This window comes from Sturnus vulgaris, chromosome 3 (genome assembly GCF_052056855.1).
Source record: "Sturnus vulgaris isolate bStuVul1 chromosome 3, bStuVul1.hap1, whole genome shotgun sequence".
Lineage (NCBI taxonomy): Eukaryota > Metazoa > Chordata > Aves > Passeriformes > Sturnidae > Sturnus > Sturnus vulgaris.
This window is the reverse complement of record NC_142245.1, coordinates 62,393,126-62,420,371: the sequence shown is the minus strand read 5'-3', so window position 1 is coordinate 62,420,371 and position 27,246 is coordinate 62,393,126. Positions and strand designations below refer to the sequence as shown.

The following is a 27,246-nucleotide window of genomic DNA, read 5'->3' as shown; positions in this document are numbered from 1 at the left end:
TACCCAGGAGTTGAAGAGTGGATGAGAAAAACAAGTGAAGTGGTAAAGCACATCCAATTCATTGCCATGAGCACTAGGGAAAATGTTTGAAAGGAAGAAAATTTGGAAAGTCCACTTGCACCCTCTGCCATGTTTTGTATTTTCTGACCAAAATTAAAAATACAACTTCCTTCCAAAATCCACCAATCCATCCATCACAAAACACCTTAACTTATATCTTCCAGAAAAAAAGAGACAAATGACTGGAAGCTGGAGAAGAGACCTTCCTAAAGACACACTTCTGCAACTTACTTCTAAAACACGAAACTTAGCTTACAAAGTGAATAAAACTAACATTAAAAGAAAAATGACAGTTGAAGATGAGGAAAAGGCTGAGCAAACATAAACACTTGAGAGGAGTATATGGTGAAACAAAGTACAGATGTTTTTATCTTATGTCCCTTCCTTTTGGACCAGCTGAAGCTGAGTAATGTTTCAAATGTAGGATATTCACAATATTGTAATTTAAATTACAGCAACAAGGAGACAAAATCTATACAGAATTACTTGTACTTAATAATAAAATATATAAGGCATAATTTTTTTCTAGTGTCAATTATATTGGCATGCTTGGTAGCAAATATTTTTAAATTAAATGAGCTTTTTAACTTACACAGTAACAGCAAGAACATAAGAAAATGCAGCTTTATGGGCTGTCATAAGAAATACTTCGAAGTTAGCACTTTACTTAATTATACAAATGTGTAATGCGAAATCGATTTCTTGTGCACTGTATTAGTATCTTGCTTATTGCAAAATACTTTTGTATTGCTTTTGTCAACATAAATTAGACTTACAGAATTTTTTCTAACACTGTTAAATTAAATTATGTGCTTTGCAAGTATAATATTAAACCAATGAATTAAGCTTCTAAATTCCATTAAACCATTGTATTTCCTTTATATTCTATAATGGAACTTTAAAAATCAAAATAGTTGTTAAAATATACCTTCTATAAACTGCACCATGAGCAACTGAGCTATAAATTTGAAATGAAAAAAAATTAAAAGGGGGAATTTGCATCCCACTTATAAAAACTTTAAAATTTGTAGCAACTCTTTATTCATTAAAAATCAAACAGCAGAGAGAATACTACCAGCAATTAATTTTCAGCACGGCTTGCATTATCATTTCAAGGTCAGGTTTCATTGGCCATGCCCCAGTGGGAGTTTGGTTTTGAGATCACTAAACACTGCTCACAAGGGAAACATCATTAAACACATACTTGGAAAAGTGAAATTACTTGCAATAGCAACAACTGAAAAAGTCTGCTATCCTGGCTAGACCCTTTTACACTCCAGAAAGAAACAGGTACCTTTCAGTAAGCATTCATGAGCTGCCAGATATATCTGTGATGGAATACTTGAGTCTACCCTTAAAAACAGTTTGGCCTTCTGACTACAGATCCAAAGACTGGTCCAGTTCTCATGACATCAGATGAAAACACAAAACCGCTGACCAATACTTTCAGGAAGAATTAAAAGCAGAACACCTAAGTGACAAATCTGTGCACCAAGGGGGCTGGAGGGTGAAAAAAGAGCAGTGGCTCTTGGGCCCCCAGGGATCAGCAGCAATCTTGACAGACAAAATTACTACACTGCGTGCATCACACAAGGAAGTCCAACCTCTTTGATATCAGTGGTTGGGGTACTCAAACATTCATGCCACAAGTGCATTTCTCTCTTCAACTGGAAAAACAAATGTTTCTACTTCTTGTAAGCTTATAATTGCTTCCAACTTTCAAACTGCATTTATTTATAATTTATATAGCCTTTTTATCCTTATGTTCTCTTTACCTCTAACTTAATTTTTTTTACACAACTTTTAAGATTAAGTAGTGCTTTCTGTCACCACAACCCATCCTTACAACGCAGAGTTCCAAAAAGTAAGGTGAATCCATTTTGTTCCAGACATCGAGGTAGCTGGTATCATTTATGTACCCCTGTCATGTGACTGATTGAGACAAAAAGATGACTATGATGACAATGTAGAAAAATGTACTGAAAATAAGTGGCTGCTTCTTTGCAAATGATACCTGGCAGGAACACACAGTTTTGTCTATTTTTTCAAATTCAGAAAATACAACAGGTATGGATTTTTTCGCCTTCATATCTATTGTAATACACTGGGAGAGAGAAAAATACTTCTAACCATCTGCCTGGTTATTAAAGACGTTAGAACTATTTACAGAAAAAATGTTTCAGTATGTTGAAACTATTTTATTCTTTACAAAGCTATCAGAAAATTTTTCTTGAAATTGATACACATTTCAACACATCTATGTGTTTTGGTGCATATACACAGTTTTAAATCTCAAAACAAAGGTTTCTCTATTTCTTTCAAATACTTTTTCAGAAAATACTGCCAGCAACACCTATGAGTGGTGATGTACATTCACTGGCAATTTCTGGAAGCAATCGGGGGCTGCAAGATTTCAGTTCAGTGCTTCAGTCCAAACTAGTTAGATCTTTCCCTGTCTTTGAACACAACAGAGAACATCAGTCTGCCTTTTTTGCTTTTCTTTTTTCCTTTATAAAGCATCTAAGGAAGAAAGACTGATTCTGAACCATATATTTCACCATGACTCATTCAGGAACTGTTGATGTTGGTTCTTCCATCTATGCCATGAAAAACTTCACTACAAAAGGTAAATAAGAAAAGATATGATCTCTCATTGTCCCATGCTGTTCGCTGACCCCAGCCTTCAAGAATGGGTCCCTTGCTCACTCCTGTCACTCTGTTATGGTGATACATGCCAGACTTTCAACAGCAGAAGTGCAGCAGGGATTTGCAAGGGACAGGTAGGTTCTCATGTTCTGCAGTGCCTCCATCTCTTCCCCAGCTTTACAGCACATTAGATCTCAACTACTTCATTAGTGTCTCACCATTTTCATCTCCTCTGGTCCCTTAAACCCACAGGAGGCTGCACACTACACATTTTCCCCTGCAGGACATGGGAAGCTAGGAACTGCCTCTGCACATTAGCAGTCTCATGGAGGAAGATACAGAGAGCATCACCTTCCAGGCAACATGAGCTGAACAGCATGGCCCTGAGACAGCTGGGAGAGGAGAATGTCAGTAGCTATTGTGATGGTCAGGTTTATCAACTAATTCACTCATAAGAAAATCTAAGATAGCAGAGAGCATTTCAAGCCCTCTATTGCTTTCTCCTACTTTTTATTTTAAAATAGGAAATGTTTTCCTCTTGCATAAGGACTTGAGCTGTTTCTCTGTAGTAGAGGATGGGGTGGAGGGGTTTTGGTAAGCAAATGCTGGCCTCGTCACTTCTGGGATTTTCTCTGTCAGTGTGTAACTGTCAAGGGAGCAGCAGGAATCCTTCAGAAAAAACAAAAGGCCTGAGGGTCAGCAGCTAGAGAGGATGAAGTCTGTTAACTCTTGGCACACACACAGCAGTACCACAAATACAAATCCAGAAGTTACAGAATGCTAGAAAGAAATGGATATAGAGATGGTCCTTGAACACCATAGAAACAGCAGTAAAAAATGTAGAGATCAATGAAAAGGACAGTGATGGTGCAAGCCCTAAGTAAAAGAAGCCACGGGGAAGCAAACTTGGTCATGTCTGTCTTTACATCCAAGATCTTAAATGGAAGGGGAAGGACATTAGATGACATACAAAATTTTGTATTTTTTCTCAGGAGTTGACAGGCTGTTTTTTCAAATGCAATTTAGCTCACGAGACAAAGGTGAAGCTTGCTACAGGGAAACCTGCTACACATACAGGTTTAAGAAACGTCAGTGTAATGCTCCAAAATGTGCAAACTCAAGCAATTTAAGACTTTGCATCTTTTATGCATTTTAAGGGAAATAATTCTCTTTTAAATGTCAAAACACATTTTTTATTAATTTTCTTTTTCTCTAACTGCCAGAAGAAACTTTCAAGTGGAAGAACTTGAAGGGTCTTCATGTCTACTGTTGTTGTTTATAGCAAATTATATGCACAAAAGCTATATTGCAGTAAAAGAGAAAAATAAAGTGTTTAAAAGTTAAGAAATGCCACCTTTGAGATATCAGTAACAACCATCATTCAATTTCCTTATGCATATGCATTATTTTATTATTGTCCTTGAGGCAAGATGGAAAAATCTACACATAAAAATACCATGTCAAATAATGTACGTGGCACAGGCTAAAAAAAAAAGCAATACATACAACTATATTTATATATATTTTTCCTGTACTCCTTGCATGAAGCTTTTAAATAATCCAACTAGATCACAAAAGGCATATCAAAGAATACACCTTACTGACAGTTGTAGGCACAAGTAAGTGCTGCAGCACTGGTGTCTTACTGTACGAGCCCTCACACATATTTTGTACATAAAAGCACATGGTCCACCAAGCATTCATCAGAGAACACCCTGAAAGGTTTGCCTGGCCTGCAAGCTACTCATGTTTGTCAAATAAGAGTTTAATAATCTACCATATGATGCAGAATATGGTAGGGCAGTTTATCAGTTTTCTGTACTGATGCAGTCAGCTAAGAAAAAACTTAAATGACGGCTTTAAAATTAGAAAAACAGAAACAGAATCACAATAAATAGATATTGAATTACTAAAAAAGTTATTCTGAACATGCATAAGAGATAGAGTATTTAAAATGCTCTTCTATCTGGCTCAGATCAAGTATTTTAAATTTTCAAGTATTTCAAATATGGAATTAGTGGGTTGTCCACTACACCAAAGGTTAAAACCAGCAGACTCCAGGATGGTACTGACAATGGAGAATGTTCTTTATTTTTCTCACTTGTATACATGATAACTTAATTTCTCCTTATAAGAATTCTAACAGTTGCAACATAGTATTTATCTCCTCTCAGAAAAAAATAATTTCCATGGGTGTCTTCTTCCCTCCTCACCAAATGTCATATGTACGAAACCAGCACATCCACTCAAAATTTTAAAAAGTTTACTCTAAAATATATTTCACCAATGTGCAGAATACCATAATGACAGTGGATATTGTAATTGACAGGCAGGACCTGATTGATACAAAAGATGAAGAGATTCTATCAGCTACTGAAAGTACAGGTTCCCACTGAGAAAAAACAAACAAAAAGAAGCACAAAATCCTACCATAAAACTCAGTGTGCTGGATTTCCACACTCCTGAGAAGACAGTGGAAAAAGAACGATTGCCTCTCTCCAAGGTATTATGGGAATTAGCACATGGCTCACAGGGTACTCGGATCAGACTGGAAAGGGACTGCAAAAGAACCAGTTTGAAGAACTGCTTGTGGTTTCACTTATTTCCTAACTGGCAATAACTTACAGGCTACAAGAAACAAAGCCTCTCTCTTCTAGCATATCCTTGGCACCTCTGCAGCCAGCATCAAAGGAAATTTCCCCATTTCAGTCAGTGTACAAAGCCCATTCACTATACATCAGCTGAGCTCCAGCAGAGAAACAACTTGACAAGACAAGCTGAAGCAATATGTGTCAAAGAGATTGAATTCCAGTTTCATATTAGTACAGAAGAAGACAGTGCATGATTATTGCTGGGAGCATGTGGTTGTTTAGGGGATAATGGTAGTACCTTAACACAGAGAAGTAATGGAAATTGTCTGTCTTGTTCTCATTCATTCCGAGACAGTCACTTGTGATATGTCTTGTTACACTGCCAGGTCATTTCTCTCTTCAGGGTCTTTAAATATCACCTGTCCAAGTTGAAAATACGTCTCTCCAATGATGGCATTATGCTTTGTCCCTTGCTAAATAGCTCAACACTCACTTTACCAAGGATGAAAAGTCATACTTTACTTGCAGAAATTAAAATATTAGAGGCTGGACACTATATTAGAGCTCTGCTCCCCAATGCTGCCTCTCTGCAAGGATGGTCAGACCTCACACTATCAAGGCATCTTAATGTGCCCAGGTCCATGTCCTCCTTTATGCTCATGTTTATCATAAAGGGTTCTACTCCTAATGTTGGTAAATTCAAAGAAATGGATTGAATTATTAAATTTTCAAGCAATAAAATGTATATACAATGACATTCATATTTTTTTAAATGCTATCATGTTCACTGAGAGGAACTTCTATAACAGATGCTGCAGTGCTTCCTGTACCCCATTTTCTCACACCAGCAACTGTTCTGTGCAGAAAACATCTCACCAAACCGTGCTCCAAAAACCAGACCTTTAGCGCCAGAGACAAAAGAGTTTCTTCATGACTTGTCAGTGCTATATTTAACCCCCACTTCAAGTCCACATCAGATGGAGTAAGGCATAGCACGAAAAACAGAAAGAAGGATGGTGAGAATAACAGTAGGATATTTAAAGGCAGATTTTGTGCAATTCAAGGCTGAAAAAACAGATTACAAATACTACAAGGGTTTTTTTGCAACTATTGTTCTTTACTACAATTGCTGCATATTTGTGTCCTAGCCTGTGTCATGGTCTAGACAGGCAGAAGGAAGCCTGCCCATCATACCTGATACTTTACACAAAACTACCAGAACATGATGGCTGCTCTTTAGAGGTGGATGAAACACATGTGTCTACAGAGAGAATAATGTAAAGTATCCAAGAGATTAGTTTTAGGACAACAAAATGGATAGCAGGAGCATCTGATGTTTTCTAATTTAAGTCTGTCCACAAGGCAGACTTTCAGAGTGCATTGGAAGATTATGGTTTACACAGAACCTGCACCCCATGGGATGCAGCAGCCCAGCTGAAGCCTCACCCATGGGAACCCAAAGCATATCTATTTTTAAATCACCTAGAGTCATCACAGAAATTATTGTACAGACTTAGAATTCCCACCTTAAACTTGCAAATCCTTTCTTAAACACAGAGACAGTAATCTGATTTATGAAAGCAATATTGAAGAGTGATAGCACTTTTTTTCCCCACTGTGGGACCAGATCAAATTAACACAGGAGAAAAAAACCCTACATTTGTGAACTGCCTTAATTTAACGCACATGACAACTAGTAAATTCATGACTAAATAATTCAAAGAAAGGCATAAACATCATGGTTTATTGATTTCTACACAATCGTACTGTTGTACGTATTTTTTCTCATTGTATAAAGTATGTGTATATGCTCTGAATACTCCCCTCAGTAAAGTGACTATGAGAAATGTCTACCATCTTAACTTGTCTTTCAAATAGACATTCTCCAACTTTTCCAAGTACTGCTAGGCAAGACAAGCCACAGCTAAAAAACTTTTTACATGCTTCTTTTCTGTAGAGATTCTTATACTATATTCATCACCATACGAACTGCAAACCTACAAGCATATTATGCCATATGAATGATTTCTACAACATATTATTTGCTTCCTCATCCACTGTTTAGGCAGAAGCATTCATATTTGCTATAAACTTTTAAACTCTGTTTCAAGGCTGAAGGGAAGGAATATCTGGGGCTGAAGGGGGTATGGTCGTGTTAAAAAAAGGAAAAAGAAAAACTAAACACACAAAGCTGAGCATCAGAAAAGCTTGGTAATGGCAACCTAAGAAGTCTTTGAGGTGAAGTGGCAGACCCACACAGAATTAAAGAACATACTCAGCTTGCAGGATCCTTAATTATGGCTATCCAGCTGATAATAGACAAGGGATAAGCAAAAAAAAAAAAAAAAAAACAACCAAACACAAAACCAGCAATTTCAAGAATTGATCTCCACTGATTTCTATACAGCATGTTTGTTGCATTCTTCCCACACTCCCCATCCACCCCTTATTATATCAAGTCAACACCAAAAATCAGCTCTGCATGGTTGGTCACACTAAGAGCTGAATGAAGACACTACATCAGTGATAAAACTTGTCACTGAATGAATAAAAATTTCAGCCCTTACATATGATCTTCATTGTATAAGATTCTCACTACAAAATATTTAGCATTCAGATAAATGCTGATAAAAGTTGATAAATGCTGATAAAATGCTGATAAATTCAGACAAATGCTGATAAATCTGAATCTGCTGATTCAGACAAATCCAAGATCTCATTGAAGCCAGCAAAACAAAAGTAAGAAAAGTTCTTGCTTTTAAAAAAACCAAATCATGTGAAGTAAATATATTTGAGAAAAATTACTGGGGAAACATTCATAGTCAACCCTGCTTTCCAAATAAGAATGAGACACTAAAGTGAACTGATTTGTCGAAGGTGATGCCAAAGGCCAAAAACAGAGAGCAAGTTTCTTGAACTGCAGTTCTGAACTGTCTTCAAAGGTCATTACTTTAAGGAAACATGGTACAACTCAACTGGTTTATTTATTTGTAATCATCTCAGCTACTACAGATTGTGAACTGTGAATAGAGCACATCATATTCCCAGTGGCTGCTCATGCTCTGACATTTCAGCCTAATTGTTAGTTCATTTTGCAGACAAAAGAAGGTACATTGTCCAATATATTTTCAGCAGTCCCTATCATTGAGCACAATTTCTCTAAAATAAAGGTAATAAACTGCAAAATATCTACTTATGGTACTGTTATATTATCTGAAATGTTTAATTATCTGAATGATAATTTAGCGTGTTGTCATTTCCAAGGGTAATGAAAGAGCTTTTAGCAATTAATGACCTGAAAAACAAAATGGATAAAATGAAATAGTTTTCAAAGGTAACCTGAAATAAAAAATAATAGTATATAAGGGAATAAAAGGCTTATGCAGTTGATTTGGAGATGTGAAACAAGGAAAATAAATTTCAACCCCATGAAGAATTACCGCTTAAATTATGTCTGTTTGTCTAAACTCAGTATTAATTCTGGTCACATCACAACAAAACTAATTTGGTAAACAATTTCAAGATTACACCTTCAAAAGCTTTAAAACATTCTCCAATGCTGAGGAAAGAGGGAGAAATTTTGCTCTAGTTTCCAAGCTAAGGACTACAGGACCTCTTCTAGTTCCAGTGCCTAAGTCTCAGCCCTAATAGTCCATGAGACTCAGATCTCTTTTCCCACTCTGTACATATGGCCTACTTTGCTTTTATTATACTGCAAATGTTGTACTTGAAACATAGATGAGATTCAGCCAATTCAAAGCACTGTAAATTAGAACTCAAGTCTTTTTCCAAGCGGCTTTTTTTCTACCAGTTTCATAATATTCTATAATTTGTCACCTTTATCATAGTTACGTTTTCTTTATAAATTACATGGAACTGTTCCTGATAGGGCACAAACAGAAGTGTTTATTCAATTAATCCACAAAACCAGTTTTAGATATATAAGCCAGTTCTTCTCCATTTGAGTTGATTTTATTCTAGTTTCCTAATCAAAATGCCTTATATCAAATTAAATGCATTAGAGAAGAACAATATCAGCTTTATTAACCAAATCCGTAATTTAATTTTTAAAAAATCAAGTTATTCTGACAAGAGCATTCTATAAATCTGTTGACTGTCTCTAATTGTATTACTTCCTTAATTCTTCATTAATCAAGCTTGGTATTGGTTGTTCCATTATTCTGTTCAGAATTAAAGTAAAGATGACAAGCTTTTAATTAATTGGATGATCCTTAGCCTTCGTGTCAGTATTTTAAATGTTTGTTTTTCAAATCATCTGGAGCTTTCCAAGACTGCTCCGGATTTTCATTTGAAAACAGCAAACAAAACTACATAACATTAAGAGACTTGACAAGTCATTTTAGGTTTCTGGACCTACTGATCACCTGAGGGGTAACTTGATATCAATTGCTGTTTAATATGCTCCTCAACTCATTGTTAAAATGGAGGCTATTTCATTCCATACAAAAGTACCACATAGTCCATTACCCCTCTCAGCACCAGCAGGAGGATTTACTGAGAAATTAAGTGGGAAGAGAGTGAAATTCACTCAGTTCTACTTCATACAGTCTAGGTTCAAATTAGGTGAAAATAATTATGCTGCTCACCATTAAAATGAAACTAAGTTAAAAAAATAAAAGAGCAAATAATAATTAAATAGAAACCAAATATTTACCTAGCAGAGGTCCAAAGAATGTAAAAACCAGGCTTTTTGGGAAGAATAACATGGTATCTCTTTGTAATGGCTTTGGAGAGAGACAAAAAATATTAAATGCATTTGGTAAATCTCATCAACATCCCCTGCCACAGCACAGGCTGCTGGTTCTGCTTTCTTCTTCCACCCTTCCACTCCTGCTACTCATAGCCCTCCATATCTAATCCACACTACTCTGCCAAAAGTGCCAAAATAGCTGAAAAATTAGTATGCTTCCAGAATACTTTAGAGCTATAATAATCAGAGCGACTTAAAAAACTTTATTAAAATTTTCCCTGATTAATTTTTAATGGACTGATAAATGAATGTACAATAAAAGCCAATCCTATAAATGTTTGTTTTATTTACGTACTTACCAGTTCTCAAACACTATAAAATTAATATTGCATTCCGGAACAGTTGAGAGACCTTAATTATGAAACCAAACTAAAGCAAACACACTAATCAATCATGCTAAAAAAATAAAAAAAATATTTCGGCTGAAATTAGAAAATAGAAGCCACAGTTCAAAAAAAGAGCTCCAGTCTTTCTAAAGAGAAAGATTATCTCAACCTGCAGCCTTGTTTTTAAGAAGCAGACACAGACCAAAAATCTGTGAACATCATTCCCCAACTTTGCAGACGCTCTAATCAGGCTGTGAGTTATCTGGCCTGGGTGCACCCAGAGCATTTCAAGTGCTTCAATATGAATTATTGCCCACATACATTCTTTTACAGCTGGAATGGGCACCGTGGATTAATGTACTGCAATATATTTTCTTACCACAGACAGTGCTCCTCTTGGAAGTGTGATCTATTGACTAGTTACATGCACTTTGGATAAATCACAACAGTCTCAGTGTGCTGTGGCACATTCTGCTCTGGGAAAAGCCACCAAACAAACTAAGGTGAGGCAAGAGATGGAGAAATTGCTTGAGAGACGAGGGAGCTCTGTGTAATCTTGGTAGCTGCTCCTTTTCCTCCCCTACCTCTACCACACGGTGAAGGGGCATCCTGACTTCATGTCCTTTATCAGAAAGAGAGCCAGTGACTTTAATCAAAGTCTTTGCACCAAAACCTTAACTGCTAGGGTGTCAAATGCCAAAGATCATAACCATGTCTTGCTGTAGGTTACTTATCCCTCCCTGCCCACGGGCAGAGGCCTCATAAAGAATGCAGAAGAGGCCACTGCACACAGCAGAGGCTTTGAAATGTGGGTGGCCATGCTAGGGGAGTCCATCTACCTAGGTCTGCTATCCTAAGTGAAGAGCATCAGAGTGATTTACTGCTGAATATGATACCATACTATAAAAAAAATAGCCATGAACAAAACTCTTCCCAAGAATGAAACACGAAAGAATTCAGGAAATACATGTCTTGTATAACATGGCACTTGCAATGCTACAGGAAGAAAGTTTCCAGTTAGTGCAGAGGGAACTTGCAGCTGCAAGTACCATGTAAATGATACTAAGCAAGGCTGAATACAGCAAACAAAAAAAGTTGAAAACCAATTTAGGGGAGGTCAGTGTCTGAACCTGCAGTTTACTGCCAATTCAACTGAGTCATCAGCATTGCATTCCTTTGAAAAAGAGGATACCATGCTTAATTTACACAATCTGACAAGAGCTTGGCTGGGCAGTCTGCCTGGTCCCTTGCTAGGTAAGTCAGCTGCACTACACTCCTTTCTTATGGATATAAGCCTCATTAGGATTCTATATGTGGTATGGCTATCTCAGCATGGCAAGCAGCACAATAAGCAGAGCATGGTTGCTGGTGCCAGATGACAGTCCAGATCAGATGGCTCTTCTACAGGATGCCTTCTCAATAATAATTCTAGTATTCAGTCTTAACAGGAATATGATGAAATTCCTTAGTCCAGACTTTTTCCATTGTTTTAATATCTCCCTGCTGCACTTCCCCATATCATACCCAGTTGGTAAACCTATATGGAACCAGACTCTGGTGCATTTGGAATCTGATAGCAAGATCTTAAATGGTTCCAATTACTACCTGGCCAAAAGCCCAGATACAATGACAAGTGCCAAACACATTTGTAAAAACAACAGCAACTTATAAATATTGGTGTAATGAGGGTTCTTCTGGAATGACAAATGTAAAATAATTTTTAAAAGTATGATATTAATTTAGTTTGTCCTTAAAATGCATTCAAACTGTAAACAACAAAAATATGAGCAATAAAAACATGTAATTTAAGCACTCAAATGTATTCACGTTGCCCTTGAAGCTATAGTCTAAATCCATAATAATAGCTACTTTGAGGGAAAGAAGATAAAAATTCTGCTTGAAACATGAAGACAGCTGTTTTTCTGTAAAGGTAAATATTTCTCTCTGTCCCCACTAAAAAAAACCCAGAAAAACAAAAAAACAAAAAACCAAAACCAACCAACCAAAAAAAAAAAAACAAAAAACCAAACCAAAAAACCTCAAAAACAACAAAAAAAAAGAGAGACTGAAAATTCTGCACTTATCTGTATTTTATTATCTTTTAAGATTTCAACAATTGCAGTTGCAGTACTGCAAGGGACACAAATGAGGAACACAGCTTATCTGTTCAGTGCTGTATATTCCAGGAGCCTCCTGTGATGTAGACTGTATCCAATTTTATAAACACATTGCCTCATATTCCAACATTCTAAATTCTCCTTTTTTGCAGCACACAGTAAAGCCTACAAATCCAGATCTCCACCCTGAACCCTCTGCCTTGGATCTGCAAGTGTAAAATGCAACAAACACTGAGTGAAGTAGCTCTGTACACGTCCCACATCTGCACATGCAGATTCTATACTGCAATGTCCCTCTCACTCCACTCATTTTAAAAATAATTTACAATTTTTATGTAGCCACAGCAACATTTTAATTCTCCAGGTGGCCATGCAGGGTCACTTTCTCAATGGCAACCTCTCTGGAGTCCCTCTGCTATAAATCCCAAGAAAATTACCAAAAGCCTTTTTGTCTTGCTTTTCTTTTTCAATATTTTTTCCATGCTTTCCTTTTTTTGTTTGTTAGAGGAGAATTCAGCAGTATCCTGTACTCTGTGTATATTGTTTTGAAATTAATGCATATAGAAACTGTACACAAACATTCTGCACCTGAAAAGGCAGCAGGAAGCAGCCCAGCTCCCCAGCCTTCAACTGCAGGTGTTCATGTACCAACACTGCGTTGCTGAACCAGCATCTCCTGCTCTCGTGCCTTGAGGCTGACTGTTACCAATAGCAGGTCTCTGTGGCAGATAAAGATTTTGAACAATGAAATAATAATAATGACAATAGTAATAATAATAATAATATAATTGAGAAATATTTTTCCTTTCTCAGCTCTGCTAAAGATATAAAGCTTCTCCCCTGTCCTTACTCATTTCATTATCAAAACAAAAAAAATGATAACACACATCACTCTTTTCTCTAACTGCTTTACAATTCTTCATGCCTTTCTGAAAAAGCACACCCTTGTGCTGAACTTCAGTAAAGTAGGAGCAAGCAATTCCATTGTGTACATATATTAAGCTCTGGACAGGCTGAACTATTGACCTCCTTTGCCACTAAAATATCAGTTAATCATAAAACTGAGCTGTGAGCTGTTACTCACAAGCAGCAGCCAACATAAGAGAACAACTTCTAATTTAGAGTTGAAAAAGAAGGCTAAGTGGACAATTTTAGATTATTACATATTTTCTACACCCTGCCCTTCTCCTCCTACCCCCTCAAGGGAAGAAAGGCAATAACAACTCAGAGGATATGCTCAGAACTACAACACACTCCAGAGCCACAGAAAACAGCCTTAAGGATTACTTCTGGTTAAAGTGTTACTCTCTGCCTTTTGTTTTGGTGTTAGAATCCTGGAGAAGTGAATAATCTGAGCAATGACCCCAGGCAAGAGGCAAAGTCAGAATGAAATAAAGCTCAGGTGCCCTGTGAGGACCGAGGCAATACCCTTCAGCATTAGCAGCTGGGATCACAATACCTTGGCCATATCGTCGGTGGTGCTTAGAAGAGGAAATAACAAACCACACACCTGGTTCTTACAAAGGATAAAGTAAGAAAATAGTGTTTTGCTTCAGATGCTTCAGACTTCAGTAATTTAAAAATGACTCAATGGTTTCACGCATTTGATCGCTCAGCACTATCTTTAATCAGACTGATAAAACAACACATCTAACAAAATGCCTTCACTTCGGCACAGGAAATATTACCTGGGAAATGCTGAGTAGACAAACAGGCTGTCAGAGGACTTAACTAGTGGAAGAATTATCCCTTCATTAAAGAACAATTTTGTTTCGTATTAGTGGAAACATTTAGTAAATGAGTCACCAGACTCTAGTTTTGCTATAAGGAAGACAGAAAATGATCTAAATACCTAATAATAAAAGTGCATGTATGGCAATGAGGTAAATATGATCATCATTCAAATCACTAAGGAGTAGAATACATCTACAGCAAAGCAGAGGACAACTGATCAATAATATGTTATTAAGAAATAGCATTAAATGATAAATATTGAATGAATTATGGGGGGAAAGTATTTTGAACTTCATTTGAAAATAATGCCATTATTTGCTTAAGTATTAAACAGAGAGAAGAATGCTAGCTTATTCTCATTATTTTTTCTGCCAGTTTGCTGTTGCTACTACTTGGAATGCAAACTTTAATCCTTACAATCTCATCAGATCGACGTTCACTAATGCACACTTTTTAATCTGTGTAGAGAGCAAACTTCATGTTAAAAATTAATTTATTTCCCACTATTCCATCTGATACTGAGCAGATAATCAATGATAACTTGTTTCAGAATTTGAACTACTATGTATAAAACTTATGGAGAAACAAAATTGACAAAGAACACTGACAGAAAAGGGAGTATCTATCTGAAAAATAAGTGAGCTTGTCAGAAATGAGAATTAGGAATAATTGAAGAAACTCCAGAAAGAAGATATTGCTGCAGAGATGTTATCTAATATAGCACAGTAAATCATTTGCCAGTCCCTGGTACAATACCGGCAGCAGCAGAGACTGCAGGGTGAGATATTCCATTATTACCTTTGCCTTTTCTTATAAATCTTCTCTTTGGAAGAGACTAATTTTTATGTTTTTAATTTGCCTTTTACAAGCAAAATATCAGTACATACAACCAGAAAAACTCATATTGATGAGGACTTGCAGTTATCTATCAGAAGCCTTGGGAAAACACTGCAGAAAAGGAAGGTCTGTCTCATTTTCCAAACAGGTGAGAAGGCAGCAGGGCATTCAATCTGGATCTGTCCCTGACTCATCCCTGATGCTGGGCACAATATTTCAGTTTTCAAAAATCTTTGCTGACACACCTTCTCCTAACTGAAACTAGCTAACAGTAACAATTATTTGCCTTCACTTTAATGGAATAAGAAGAATCAGTCCTACTGCAAGGTAAACAGCTTGAAATGTTATTATTATTAAAATAATGTCACAAAGTTCAGAATTTTCTGCACAAGAATTTTTTTGATCTGCTTAATTTCACACTGGATTAAATTGAGTTGAATTTTTTTCTCAAGCCAGACTAGATTTTGGAGCCTTACATGTGAACTTTATGTTACAAAAAAAATTAAAAATAAAACCACACCCACAACAACATTATTTCCCGTAAGAGGTTTCTAAAAATATGCCACGTAATTCATTACTTCTTTTCCCACTAAAAATCTTTACTCTGTCACAACCTGGGTAAATTAAGTTACATTTTTTCAAGTGCTAGGAAAACAACCTGAACATTCAAATTGTTAGTCTCGGCTCAGCCTCTTTAAAACAGAAGCAGATTTCTAATTCCTACTTTTTCAGAAGAATGTCTAAACCAATTCTGTGCAATAAACCAATACTTTAACATTACTTAGATCTCAAAGACTGACACCTTAAATGAGATAGACACGTAGATCTTTCTGCTTCACTGGAAAGACAGACTAAATTATAAAAACGATCACAAACTCCAAAAGATGCCTTCAGTTTAGTCTACTCCAGCTTTGTGCATCAGCTTCAGACAATACTATGAACAACTTTTAAAAAGATTCTCTAATTTTCTGGAATTCATACCCACTGACCTATGACTGTCTTCTAGAAGTTCTGGCTTCAGATCCAGACTCTGACACTCTTCCTTAAGTAAACAAAATGAGTGGTCATCCATCAGACATCTGTCTCCAACTTGCGAAAAAACTATTTTTATTTCTGATTCACATATGCACATATATACCTGATACATGCAAACCTGAGACTCCAGCTTGTCCTTCTGATTACTTTAATGCGATTTTGAATAGATGGTTATCAGCACTCTTTCCTAAATCTAATACTGTGCCAACTTTAAAATACTGTCAGACCCTAGAAGTCCTGAGACTAGGAGGGAAAAACCCACAATTTAATTTATATTTATTTTCCTCACAGTCTGAGATTCAAATCTATAATTTTTCTCCCTTGCAACTATGAGATGTAGGTATTATCTTTCTTCTTGTGAAAGCTGAGATTAAAATAACCTTAGGTAGCTTTAGAAGGAACAGCATATAACACAAGTTGACAGTGCTTAATCTTCTTGATGCTGGCTATGCAGAGGCACTCTAAGAAACAGGAAGCAGACTGCAGGGCTCAGCAGCACATGATTTTGGTGATACTAGTGAAAAATGGAGAAAACACTCCATTGGTATTTTCAATCGTATTCTACAATTGAGAAAATCATAGAAGGGAAGGGATCCACAAGAATCATTGAGTCCTACTCCCAGTCCTGCACAGGAGAGCCCCAAGAGTCACCACGAGCCTGAGAGCATGGTTCAAACACTTCTCAAACTCTGATAGACTTGGTGCTGAGACCACTTCCCCGGGGAGCAGTCATAGCTAGAGATTTTAGTATTTGTATTTTAGTTCTTGAAGATTCTGTCAGGCCATACGTAACTGCTTGGGATAAGACATATTATGCAGAAGTACGCTACTTTTTTTTTCTTTTTTTCATGACTCTATTACTTAAACAAATCCTTTTTTCCCCATGCAATTTGCTTTATGTGCAAGTTTACTTAAAAGTAATTGAAAATACAAAGGTGAAAAAACAAGGAAGTCAGGACTTTCCAGAAATCAAGAGGTCCCCTTCCTTACATGATGAGAAGCAAAATGTGCACTTAGATTTCTAACTTCCCGCCTCCTAATCTACCCTGCAAGGGTTACCAACCTAGACAATGACCAGGCAAAGAAGAGGACACAGCAAATCCTTACTGATCCAGAAATTGGGGATCCTGTGGGTGCAAAGGGAATCCTTAAGTCCTGATACAAGTTAACTGAAGCCAACAGGCCTACCAATCCATTAATTCATAAAGCAAACAGTTTTGGGTTTTTTGTTAATTTTTCCAGAGCAACACTCACCAGCACACTTGGTCCTGGTGATGAGTGGTGGTCCTGGCTGCCCTGTCCCACCTTCTCCTGGTCTGGTGAGCAGGACCCGAATCTCATATTCGGTGTCGGGGTCCAGGTGCCAGAGCTTGTAGGTCGGTGCATTGACAGCATGGGTCTCGGTCCACGTCCCGGACGTCATCCGGTACTCCACTTCTTTCAGGATAATGGGGCCGTCCCCAATGATCGAGTTGGCATTCAGCTGGATGAGCAAGTACGTGGGCCCAACGCCCAGCAGCTGCGGGGGTGCTATTGGCCGAGGCGGCTCTGCAGGGGAGACAAGAAATAAGCCAGCGATAAAACAAAAGCTGGAAAACCCACGAAGATGAGGGCTGTCTACACAGGAAGTTGTCAGAGTTTGGTCAGCAAAGATTCCAAACCTCAGAAACAAATTCAAACTGACATCAACGAAGAAGAGCTGAGGAGAATTTCAGCTGATGGAAGTGAACGGTGCACTACTGGGATCTGCTCAACGCTATATTTTCCTTTTTAAAATCTCAGCTAGAGACCACAAAATCCTGTCTGATTTATACATTGTTGCTGCTTGAGATTTTTTCTGAAAAAAACTATGCTCATTTATATAATTTACTATACCAATAACTTGAGATTTTTTTTTTATTGACTGAAGTCACATTTGCACTTTCCTTATAGAAAGAACTGCAATAGATGATACACAACCCCTGCACAGAATATTCTTAAAAATGAGTATCACTGCAGTTAATCTGAAACCCACTGGATGCATTTAGGGAAAAGGATACAGATGCCTATTACAGGCATTCAGAATACTCAGAACTGAGCAAAGCTGCCAGAAGAATGACAAAATAAAGACATATGGCAACAACATATAATATTTTATTCTTTAGTAAGTTACTACTGATTTTGAAACTTGAACAATAGGATGTGTGCTGCCTTTTGTCATCCTCTCTTCTCATCAGCTTCTGCCTGCCTACATATTTCAATTCAGCTGCAATGTGTAAAAGGTAATGACAGCCCAAACAGGAAGGGGTGGTCTCCCCTGCCCTGAGAAATGTTAACGTAGAAGTTATTGCCTCAGCATGATTTATTTTAAGAAACAATCACAAGCAACAAGTATTTTTCTAATAAAATGAATTCACTGATAAACATGGAAGGTTCATTTTCATTCCAGATGGCTCATATTTCAGCTAATTTGTTACAGTTAATTAGGCAACAATGCTAAATTCGGTACACACAGGGGTTTCACACAGCAGTGATGCAGAACTAACAAATCAGCAGCTCTGAGCAGGTAGAGGGGATCTTATGGCCAGAACATTAAAAATAACTTTTAACCCCAGACCATAATATTTCCCTAGCAGGGGACCCCTACATTCAGCACAATAGAAGTTAAGACACGGATGCATTGCACGTATTCTGCCTCCCAGGGGTGATCCCACCAGTGTCAATGACACAACACATGGTGGGGAGTGCTGGACCTCCTTTGACATCCCATCCTCCCTGCGTGGTGAAGTTCAGGTAATGACTCCCTGATTCTGCCTGCTTCTCTATTTCCAGCAGCAAATCATCCCTTCCAGGTACCACAGCTTGCTCCAAACAGTGTATTTACCAGCTCTATAAGCGACCAAGTTTCCCAGATTTTTGCACGTATCTTGCAGACTTTTTTCTAAATTGGCTGCTTCTCAAACCACTCAGTTTGGACACCAGGGAGTCTGTAGCCATGTCATAGTGGCTGTAATGGGAGCTGATTTTTTCCTCCCAGAGTGAAAAAGTGAATGCTCCAAGATATTTCCATTTCTGCTTCAGGATAAACAAAACTATAGAAAGTACCTCAATTCATTATTAATGTCTCCCCCTTCTTCGGCAATATATGTGCTTCTGAATTAATTTAGATCCCTACCTGCATCAAAGCTCAGAAATGCAGCTGGGCATAACGAGGGTAGTTTATTTGCTGTGGAGCTAACATATTAAATGTCAAACTAATGTATTCTAAGGTCAACATAGCAGAAAACATCATCATTGATGAGCATGATGCACTACCAGCTCCAAGTTATAAACTTCTAAAACATATGGCTATATTTAGAAGTATACACTTTGATTAAGAGTACAATTATCACAAATAAAATCTCATATGAATGAGACCATCATCTATTAAGTTTTTATGTTAAGAAGTAAAGCACATTCCTATATTAGCATACACATTTTGTTTTTAAGCTCTTGAGGCCAAGGAGACTTATTTATAAAGTCTCTCCCAGTTCCAATAAATTATGCATGAATTTTAATCAGTTAGCAAATGAACAAGTAATTGTTCTGCAGCATTATTAATATTCTTCATAATACAATATACTATCAGAACCAGAGGTGAGGTGCAACCAGAAATCCCAAAAGTACACTAAGTATCAACTGAAGCATGCAGTCCCAATATACCAGGATAAACTTTTCTGATGTTACCCAATTAGCTTTCTATTAATTATTCCCATTCATTATTCTACAACCACATCTCCAATTATAATTTGAAATCACAATTCCTTTTTGTATGTACAGCAACCTGAAACTTTTACAGTTTAAAAATTGCCATTGATAGCTGAAAAAGATAGAACAAAGACATTATTAAAGTTTTGGTTGCCATTCCCATAGAAAATATCGTACATATCAACAATACTTTTCTTTCAGTGAGTTTTAAAACACAATTTATGTCCTTCAAAGAAGTATATGTTGCTAGCTTTTTTTTACCCCAGCAATCTGGGTCCACCTGTAGTAAATAATCCGGTTTCAGAGTGCCCTGAGAAGACATTCTGCCAAAAATGAAAAACCTCTTATATGAGGCATGAAAAATAAAAGGAGATGCATGAAAAAGTGCCCTAAAGAAAATCACCCACTCAGAAGTTTGTTCTGGTTTATAAACAACATAAAAACTCAGCTTCAGCCAAACCAGATGATGGCTTAGATGTTCAGAGCCTGGATTAGAGGTAAAATTGTAGGAAGCTGAGGCTTACCAGGTACCCACCACTGCAGCTTCCCTCCTGCCTGGCCCTGTCAATGCCCTCCAATGCAGGTGGGACCTACTCAGATGCATTTTTCAGCTTCCAGTCACCCAGACCTAAAGCCAGGTGAGGCAGAACTGTGATGTCCCTTTGTCCTCTCTCTGTTCTGATCATTGCAACCCCACCGGAGAGCTGTGCCCTTCATTTCTGCCAAAAAGAACCCACCTTCCTTATGGGGAGATATGGCTAAGGCACACAGTATTCCTAGCAATCAACTTTACTTGAGCTCAGTTCCCCTTTTCTCAGCCATGAACTCTATGTGAAAAGCCATAAGGTTCTAAACAATAATTTCTGAAAATTATTACAAAAAAATATTTCAACCCATAGATGGTTTAACTCATCAGTAGAATCACAGTTTTAACAGGTATTTAAGAAACACTAAAAAGTTTGATCAAAGGCCCTGCATGGTGAGTTTAATTTCTTCCTTTGCTAAGCACAAAATTTAAGATTCCTTATCCAATGTAACTAGTTTAATTACTGATTCATTTTCTAATTATATCTTTAGCCAGTATATAAAAGTGTTAAATCTGATGAAATCCCTTCTAGTTTTCATGGCCACTAATATCTCAGAAAGACTATATTAAAAGACCACTCGTACATCTGCAAGACATAAATAAATTAAAGTGTTTCCATGCATAGCATGTTGCAGTATTTGGTCAGCTCTGGTTTTGACATAAAATGCCAACAGCTAAGGTAATAAAAAATTAAGACTGACATTTCATCAGTACTAAAATGCTCATTCTGCTAAGCTACTAGCAGTACATTATGCTCACATCACTATGTATGTGACATTGTACATTAAATGTAGTGTGATATTTAGGCACCGATGACTAGAATAAGCATGCAGCTTCAACCTGCTCTACCAGTCTTCCTACAGTTAAGTGGTTGTATCATATTTTTAATATGAAACATTGTATGCAAATAATTATGCATTTACAGGCAAAAAAAAAAAGAAACAAAACCAGAAAAGGTCATTAGTGTTATTAGTACAGTAACTAATATATATAAAATTTACAATATTCTCAAGTAAAATACTCTACTACATTGCCTTCCAAGATTAAACACTTCTTAAGTTAAAAACAAAGGAAGATAGTTTCGTTTGTATTTTACTGGCAATCATATACTGTTAATGATCAGTTCAAAGTGAAAAGTAAAAATAAACCAGAATTCTACATATTGTTCCATTTTGGAGGAAAAGCTGATACTGGATGCATGCCTGATAAAATCTTAATTTAAAATCTTATTGACAAGAGACGTGTTTTGCTGAGCATGACATGTATCAGTCGCAAGAGACTCTTGCTGTGCAGCAGAAAGGTTTGGAGAGGTGGGGAGGAGAGGGCTGGTCACCACATTGCCCAGACAGTCAGAGCAGGTGCATGCCTTCATCCACTCTCATCCCACTCGTGCCTTGTACAGGACCTGCACACACTGATGATGTGCAGTAATAGCCTGCAAGTCCCCTCCACTCATGCACACACTGTGCCTTCCCTCTGGTCACAGCATGTTCAGCTTGCTCTGTGAAAGATCTCACACCACGCCATACACTTGGTGTGCTGAGGAGCATTAGCTGTTTAACCCAATACACACAACAAGGATAACCATAAAAAGCTTAATTTTTACAAGTGTAACAAAGCATTCATTCATTATAAGTACCCCGACATCAGCCTTGCCTCCCCAGAAATTAAAATTGATGTTTTAATTACACCATAAGCTAGTAAGACAGTAGGTCAAGCAAAAGAATACAAAGTTCCTTTAAAATTTGTCATAATTCAAAGAAACAGAAATATAAAGTCATGTATTAGCTGTATATACATAATACAGCTAGTACAGGATGTTCTAGGGAGTACAGCAAAGATGTCTCTACAAATGACTCAAGACTGACTCAGCTTCTACCTATATCAAATTCAGTTCCTCTTCTAGGGAAATTTCTTGCAAAGCTGTTTAAGCATGTCTGCATATTTCTTTCAAGCTCTCTGGTTTTCTGGTTTAATTCAGCTGAGGTTCAGTGCCTGACCCACCGTGGCTATGCATAGTTAGAGCACAATCTTTGCCATGTCCCCAGGCGTGTGACACCCAGGTGATCTGAGACACCCAAGGCACAGAGGGGTAAGGGGTAAATCCCTGCTTGCTGGACCTGTGGAGAAGTGTGCCTCTGCACTGGGCTCCAGATTGCATGTGGAAATATCATGGTACAGTTGCACCAGAAGACCCATGGCATGGGAGCAGAACTGCATGGGGAAGCAGACTGGCAATTCCTTGCAAGAGTTACACTGCTTCAGTACTTTTTGTGTACTGGAAGATTACATACTGCTCTAGAGATTTATGTGGTTTTAAAAGTATTGAAAACCAGAAGAAGTAGAAATATTTGTTTAAAATTTGGAGAACATGAATAACATTTAGAAGAAAAGATTATGGCAGTAAAGTAATAGCAGGGAAACAACATTTTCAGTCCTAAAAGCTGGTTAATTCCGCAGAAAAAAAAAAAAGAATTAACAAGAAGCAGTGACCTAAAATTTGAATTAAAATAGAGTATTAAGCTACAAATGGAACAATGAGAATAGTAACTGAAGAACAATAGCAGTAGGAAATTCTGCATTCTCTTACTTATAAGCTGGGGGGGAAATAGAAGATGTTTCTCATACCTATGGCTCCGAAGAAGTATAACTGAAAGAAATTATGGGGTCATGAAGACGGTGACAAAATGAACTATGAACAGTGTGAAAATGAAAATAAACCATGGAGGTTTTGAACCCAAACACTGGGTTTTTTTGTTGTTTGTTTGTTTTTTATTTCTGTAAAAATCATTCTGCATGTGACATATCTCTAATACAGACTAGAAATATTTCATTCAACTCTCCAAAACTGTAAGGAAGTACTGCTCTGAGAGAATTAAAAAAAAAAAAAAATCAGAATTAAAGACAAGTTTATTTTGGCCTGTCTGCAAGGACACCTGTCTGTCTTCCATGCTGATAGCAGCCTGACACGACCTGCCACCCCTCAGCACCAATACAAGGTGTATTAACACAAACAGGGGACTTTGCCAACTAAAGGGCAAGCATTACAGAAAACAGTACTTGCCTGATAAGAAATCCTTCTGCTCTGTTAAAAAACAGGTTAATGCAGAGGATTGAGGGATACCAAGCTGAAAGCACAGACCTGATGAACAGCAGTGGTATCATGAACCTTAAAGTCACAAGAAGCCTCTGCAGTTTATTTTTAAAATTTCCAACAAGATCTCAAGTTTTCTCTTTCTGTGCATGACAGACTACACTCACAGCTGAGTCTGTCACCCTATATGTTCCATCTCCAGTGAGTAGTTTGGTCCTTAGTGGTTTTGCTGAATAACACATCGAATACAAATAAAAAACCTAAAAAGACTGTTCCTCGAATAATTTGTGCAACCCATTGAGGGCAGTTCAGTAATGGAAGATGAGCACTCTCCTTGGCTTCTGAAAACTAGGAAATGCAAAAAGGCCGAAAAAAATGCCAAAGCAAAAACAAAAAACAAGAATGTGGCATATTTTCTTCTATGGCATTATTAAAAACACACCTCTAGGTGTACATTGCTCCAAGACCTCCAACCACTAATCAGACTTCACATGGGAAGTCCAATAAACAAAATTATATCAGGGCAATATTAACTACCCAATTCATAGGTGCAGACACACCCAGTCTTAGGTGAGAAATGCTGCCATGAGGGACTTAGCTCATAGGATTCTTGCCTGCACACTCCATAGTGGTATTTACTTTTCTCACCTCAGCAGCCCACCTTATTCTTGTGACAAAGGAAAAGAACAAGTGCAAGCTTATTCTCAGCCAGACATACTGTACATCAGCTACATAGATTACTCCTGCCCAAAAGGCACAATGCATCTGAAAAACATCAGAATAAAGGAGGATGAGCTCAACTGCTGGGCAGGGCACATTGCAGATGCTGCAGGAAGGCACACTTTCTTAAACCATCTGCAACCATCAAAATAACTCACCTCTGAGAAGTTTTACAATCACCTTCACTACTGCAAGATCAAATGCTGCTGAGAAATTAACACAATAAAAACCCAAACAGCTGCAAGTCCTTTGGAGTTCCCACAAGCCTTGGCCATTTAATTAATAATTCCGCAAGTCATTGCTTGAATTTTCTATTTGTTCATAAACTCATTTACCATTTTCTTAATAAATTTGTGTGTATTTTTTTTCCTCCCAGTAGACAAAAATGTCTCTCTACTTACCAAGTTTAACTCATTTTAACAGGTGCTTTATTTTTCTACATTGTTAACAATTGTATATTGTTAATTTTTTTTCTGATAGGAAAGTTTCTATTGGTCCTATCTTTGTCTTCTATAGGTAGCTTGGAGAAGGCAATGTCCTGATGAGAAGGCAGCAAAGATTTTGTCATAAAAATAACTACCTTTGGCATATTACATCATAGAATTACTTCTTCACAAAGAAATCAGTACTTTTACAGTGAAGTGTTCCATATAGCTACAGGCCTGCTTTTATTTAAAAAAAAAACAAAAAACAAACAAACAAAAAAAACCCCACCCAAAAAACACCACAAAAAAACAAACAAAAAAAACCCAAAACAAAACAAAAAACCCCAAAACCAACAACAAAAACAAACAAACAAAACAACAACAACAACAACAAACCCAAAACCAGCCAAAACAAAACAACAAAAGAACCCCCAAAACCAAACCAAACTCCAACACAATCAAAAACTAATTCCAGCTTATCTCAGCTGCTGTCCTGTGACCATAAGTGATGGTGGCTGCATGGAGAAACTTAAACAGCTCATGATCTATGATTCTGCTATAAAGATTTTTCTAGAACTCTTTTTTCCTTTCTAATTCCACTTCTGCAGACAGACTTTTTTTCTGTGACTTCAGAAAATTATCTCTGTGACTTTAAAATAGAATTTATCACAACTGCACAGTATTTGGCACTAGCTGCTAGTCCGCAGGTTGAGGCACATTACCTACAAAATGTTACATTTTAATTAAAAGAGTTAGTTGTCTGGAACAAAAGAACTCATTTTAAGTAATGGCTTAGTGACCAGGTGGTATCAAGTGATTTATCCAACTCTCTTCAGAGAGTTTGCAAGACCATTTTCATTGTCTTTTATTACTTGAAATGGAAAAACTGAAAGCATCAATTTTAAATAAACATTAAAAATAAATATCTATAATATTGAAATTCAGGTAACTACCTAGAGAATCAGTCACTGAAGAAAAAACAGCAACAAACAGAAATGGCAAATTGAACAGTGAGCTCACAATACTAGCTTAGGTATGGTACTGACATATTTCAACATAATATCTCTAATTTGGGGTCTGCAAACAGGAATAGTATGTCACAAGCTCACTTCAGGCTACTGTTTTAGCTTTGAGCACCTAATATATAAAGTTTGTGTCATAGATACACCAAAGTCTGCGAGCTCATGCAGCTAAAATGTGTTTAATTTAGGTGACGTGGCAGTTAGTGACCACCTAAAGTGCTGAAATAGGAATTATTTCAACGGTGAAAACTGCTAACTTCTGCATAGTTAGGTTATATCCTATGCATCACTGTGGCATTTTATTCACCTTGATTTGAAACACCACCATGTTCATTTTATTATCTTCCTTTAAAATAAAAGAACAGTGTGTAGCTTTAGCATTGTCAGCAGAAACTGTAAACAAGGTTAAGAACATGCCCAGCTTACATGCAAAAACAAAAAAAAAAGTCTATCTAAAAATTGGAATATGTCATCTCTCTACAGAACTTATGATCAGGACACATGTCTATTTTTTGAATGATAGTAGGCTAGGTTACTATGGGAATCAATTAGAAGATTATGACAGATTTTGTCAAAAAGATTGCATTGTGTTAAAGACATTTATGCAGCACACGCCTAGAGGAAAAATGAAAAAATGTAAGCAAAAAAGGTTCTTGTAATAAGAAGACATTCAAATTCAAAAGAAAAAAAAAAATCAGTCAGCATAAATGAGTCAGCTGTAGAAATGTCTTCAGCAAAGACTTGATCACAATGACTTCATTATCCACATGTATCAGTAATGCCCTCGAGATCCTAATGTTGAGATTACTGTTGGAAAGAAATATTTTATCTGCTTCATTGTCAGGAAGCAGCAAGTTGAGAACAAAATTTAATGTCTTCTTCAAAATTGGTATTTCCCAAGAAAGAATTACTCTCAACTCTACATGGCTTTGCAATTTGACAATACTGCGATTGCATGCACATCCACATGCTGTCAATGGTGAGAAGGAATAAAATTAGAGATTATAGAGAGAATGCCTGAAGAGCTAAATATTGTTTTAGAGACTCCAAAATTTTATTTTACATGGTGATGCAATGTATGATGGGAATATATTTATTTTCTAAGTACTTGGATTATTTTAATTTTCATTTAATTTTAAATACGAATGGGTCCAGTAAAATTAGATTGTGAAGAATTCTTATATCTGTTGATGTCATAGTCATGCTCACACACTCAGTTTATTGCCTAAACAACTCAAATATAGAACACAAATTACAGTGACATATTTATAATCAAAATCAAAAAATTCAAACACCTGCAACAAAACCAGAGCATTTCAATAGAATTCAGTGAAGCAAAAATAAATAAATAAATAGATAAAAAGATGGGGGGAAAAAACTCCTAATTTTTTTAGGTTTTACACCACAGATTTACACCTCACTGGCTCTACCTATCTATAAAACTTGAAAGGTAAAAAAAATCACCCAGACAGTCTGTCTGTCCAGGAATTCTCCTGTATGCCTTATTTTGGAAGTCACATTATAACCTGCCAGCACTAACACAATTTTTTATCACC

General features: G+C 36.9%; 1 protein-coding gene across 14 annotated transcripts in view; it reads right to left on the bottom strand.

The window, feature by feature from the left end:
- The window catches only part of PTPRK (protein tyrosine phosphatase receptor type K), a 377,978-nt gene that overhangs the window by 142,019 nt on the left and 208,713 nt on the right, over window positions 1–27,246 (bottom strand). For all 14 annotated transcript variants that reach the window (XM_088161829.1, XM_088161832.1, XM_088161831.1 and 11 more), the window contains exon 7: window positions 17,372–17,665. In XM_088161829.1, coding sequence (XP_088017955.1) covers window positions 17,372–17,665 — 294 coding nt within the window. The remainder of the gene's footprint in view (window positions 1–17,371; window positions 17,666–27,246) is intronic.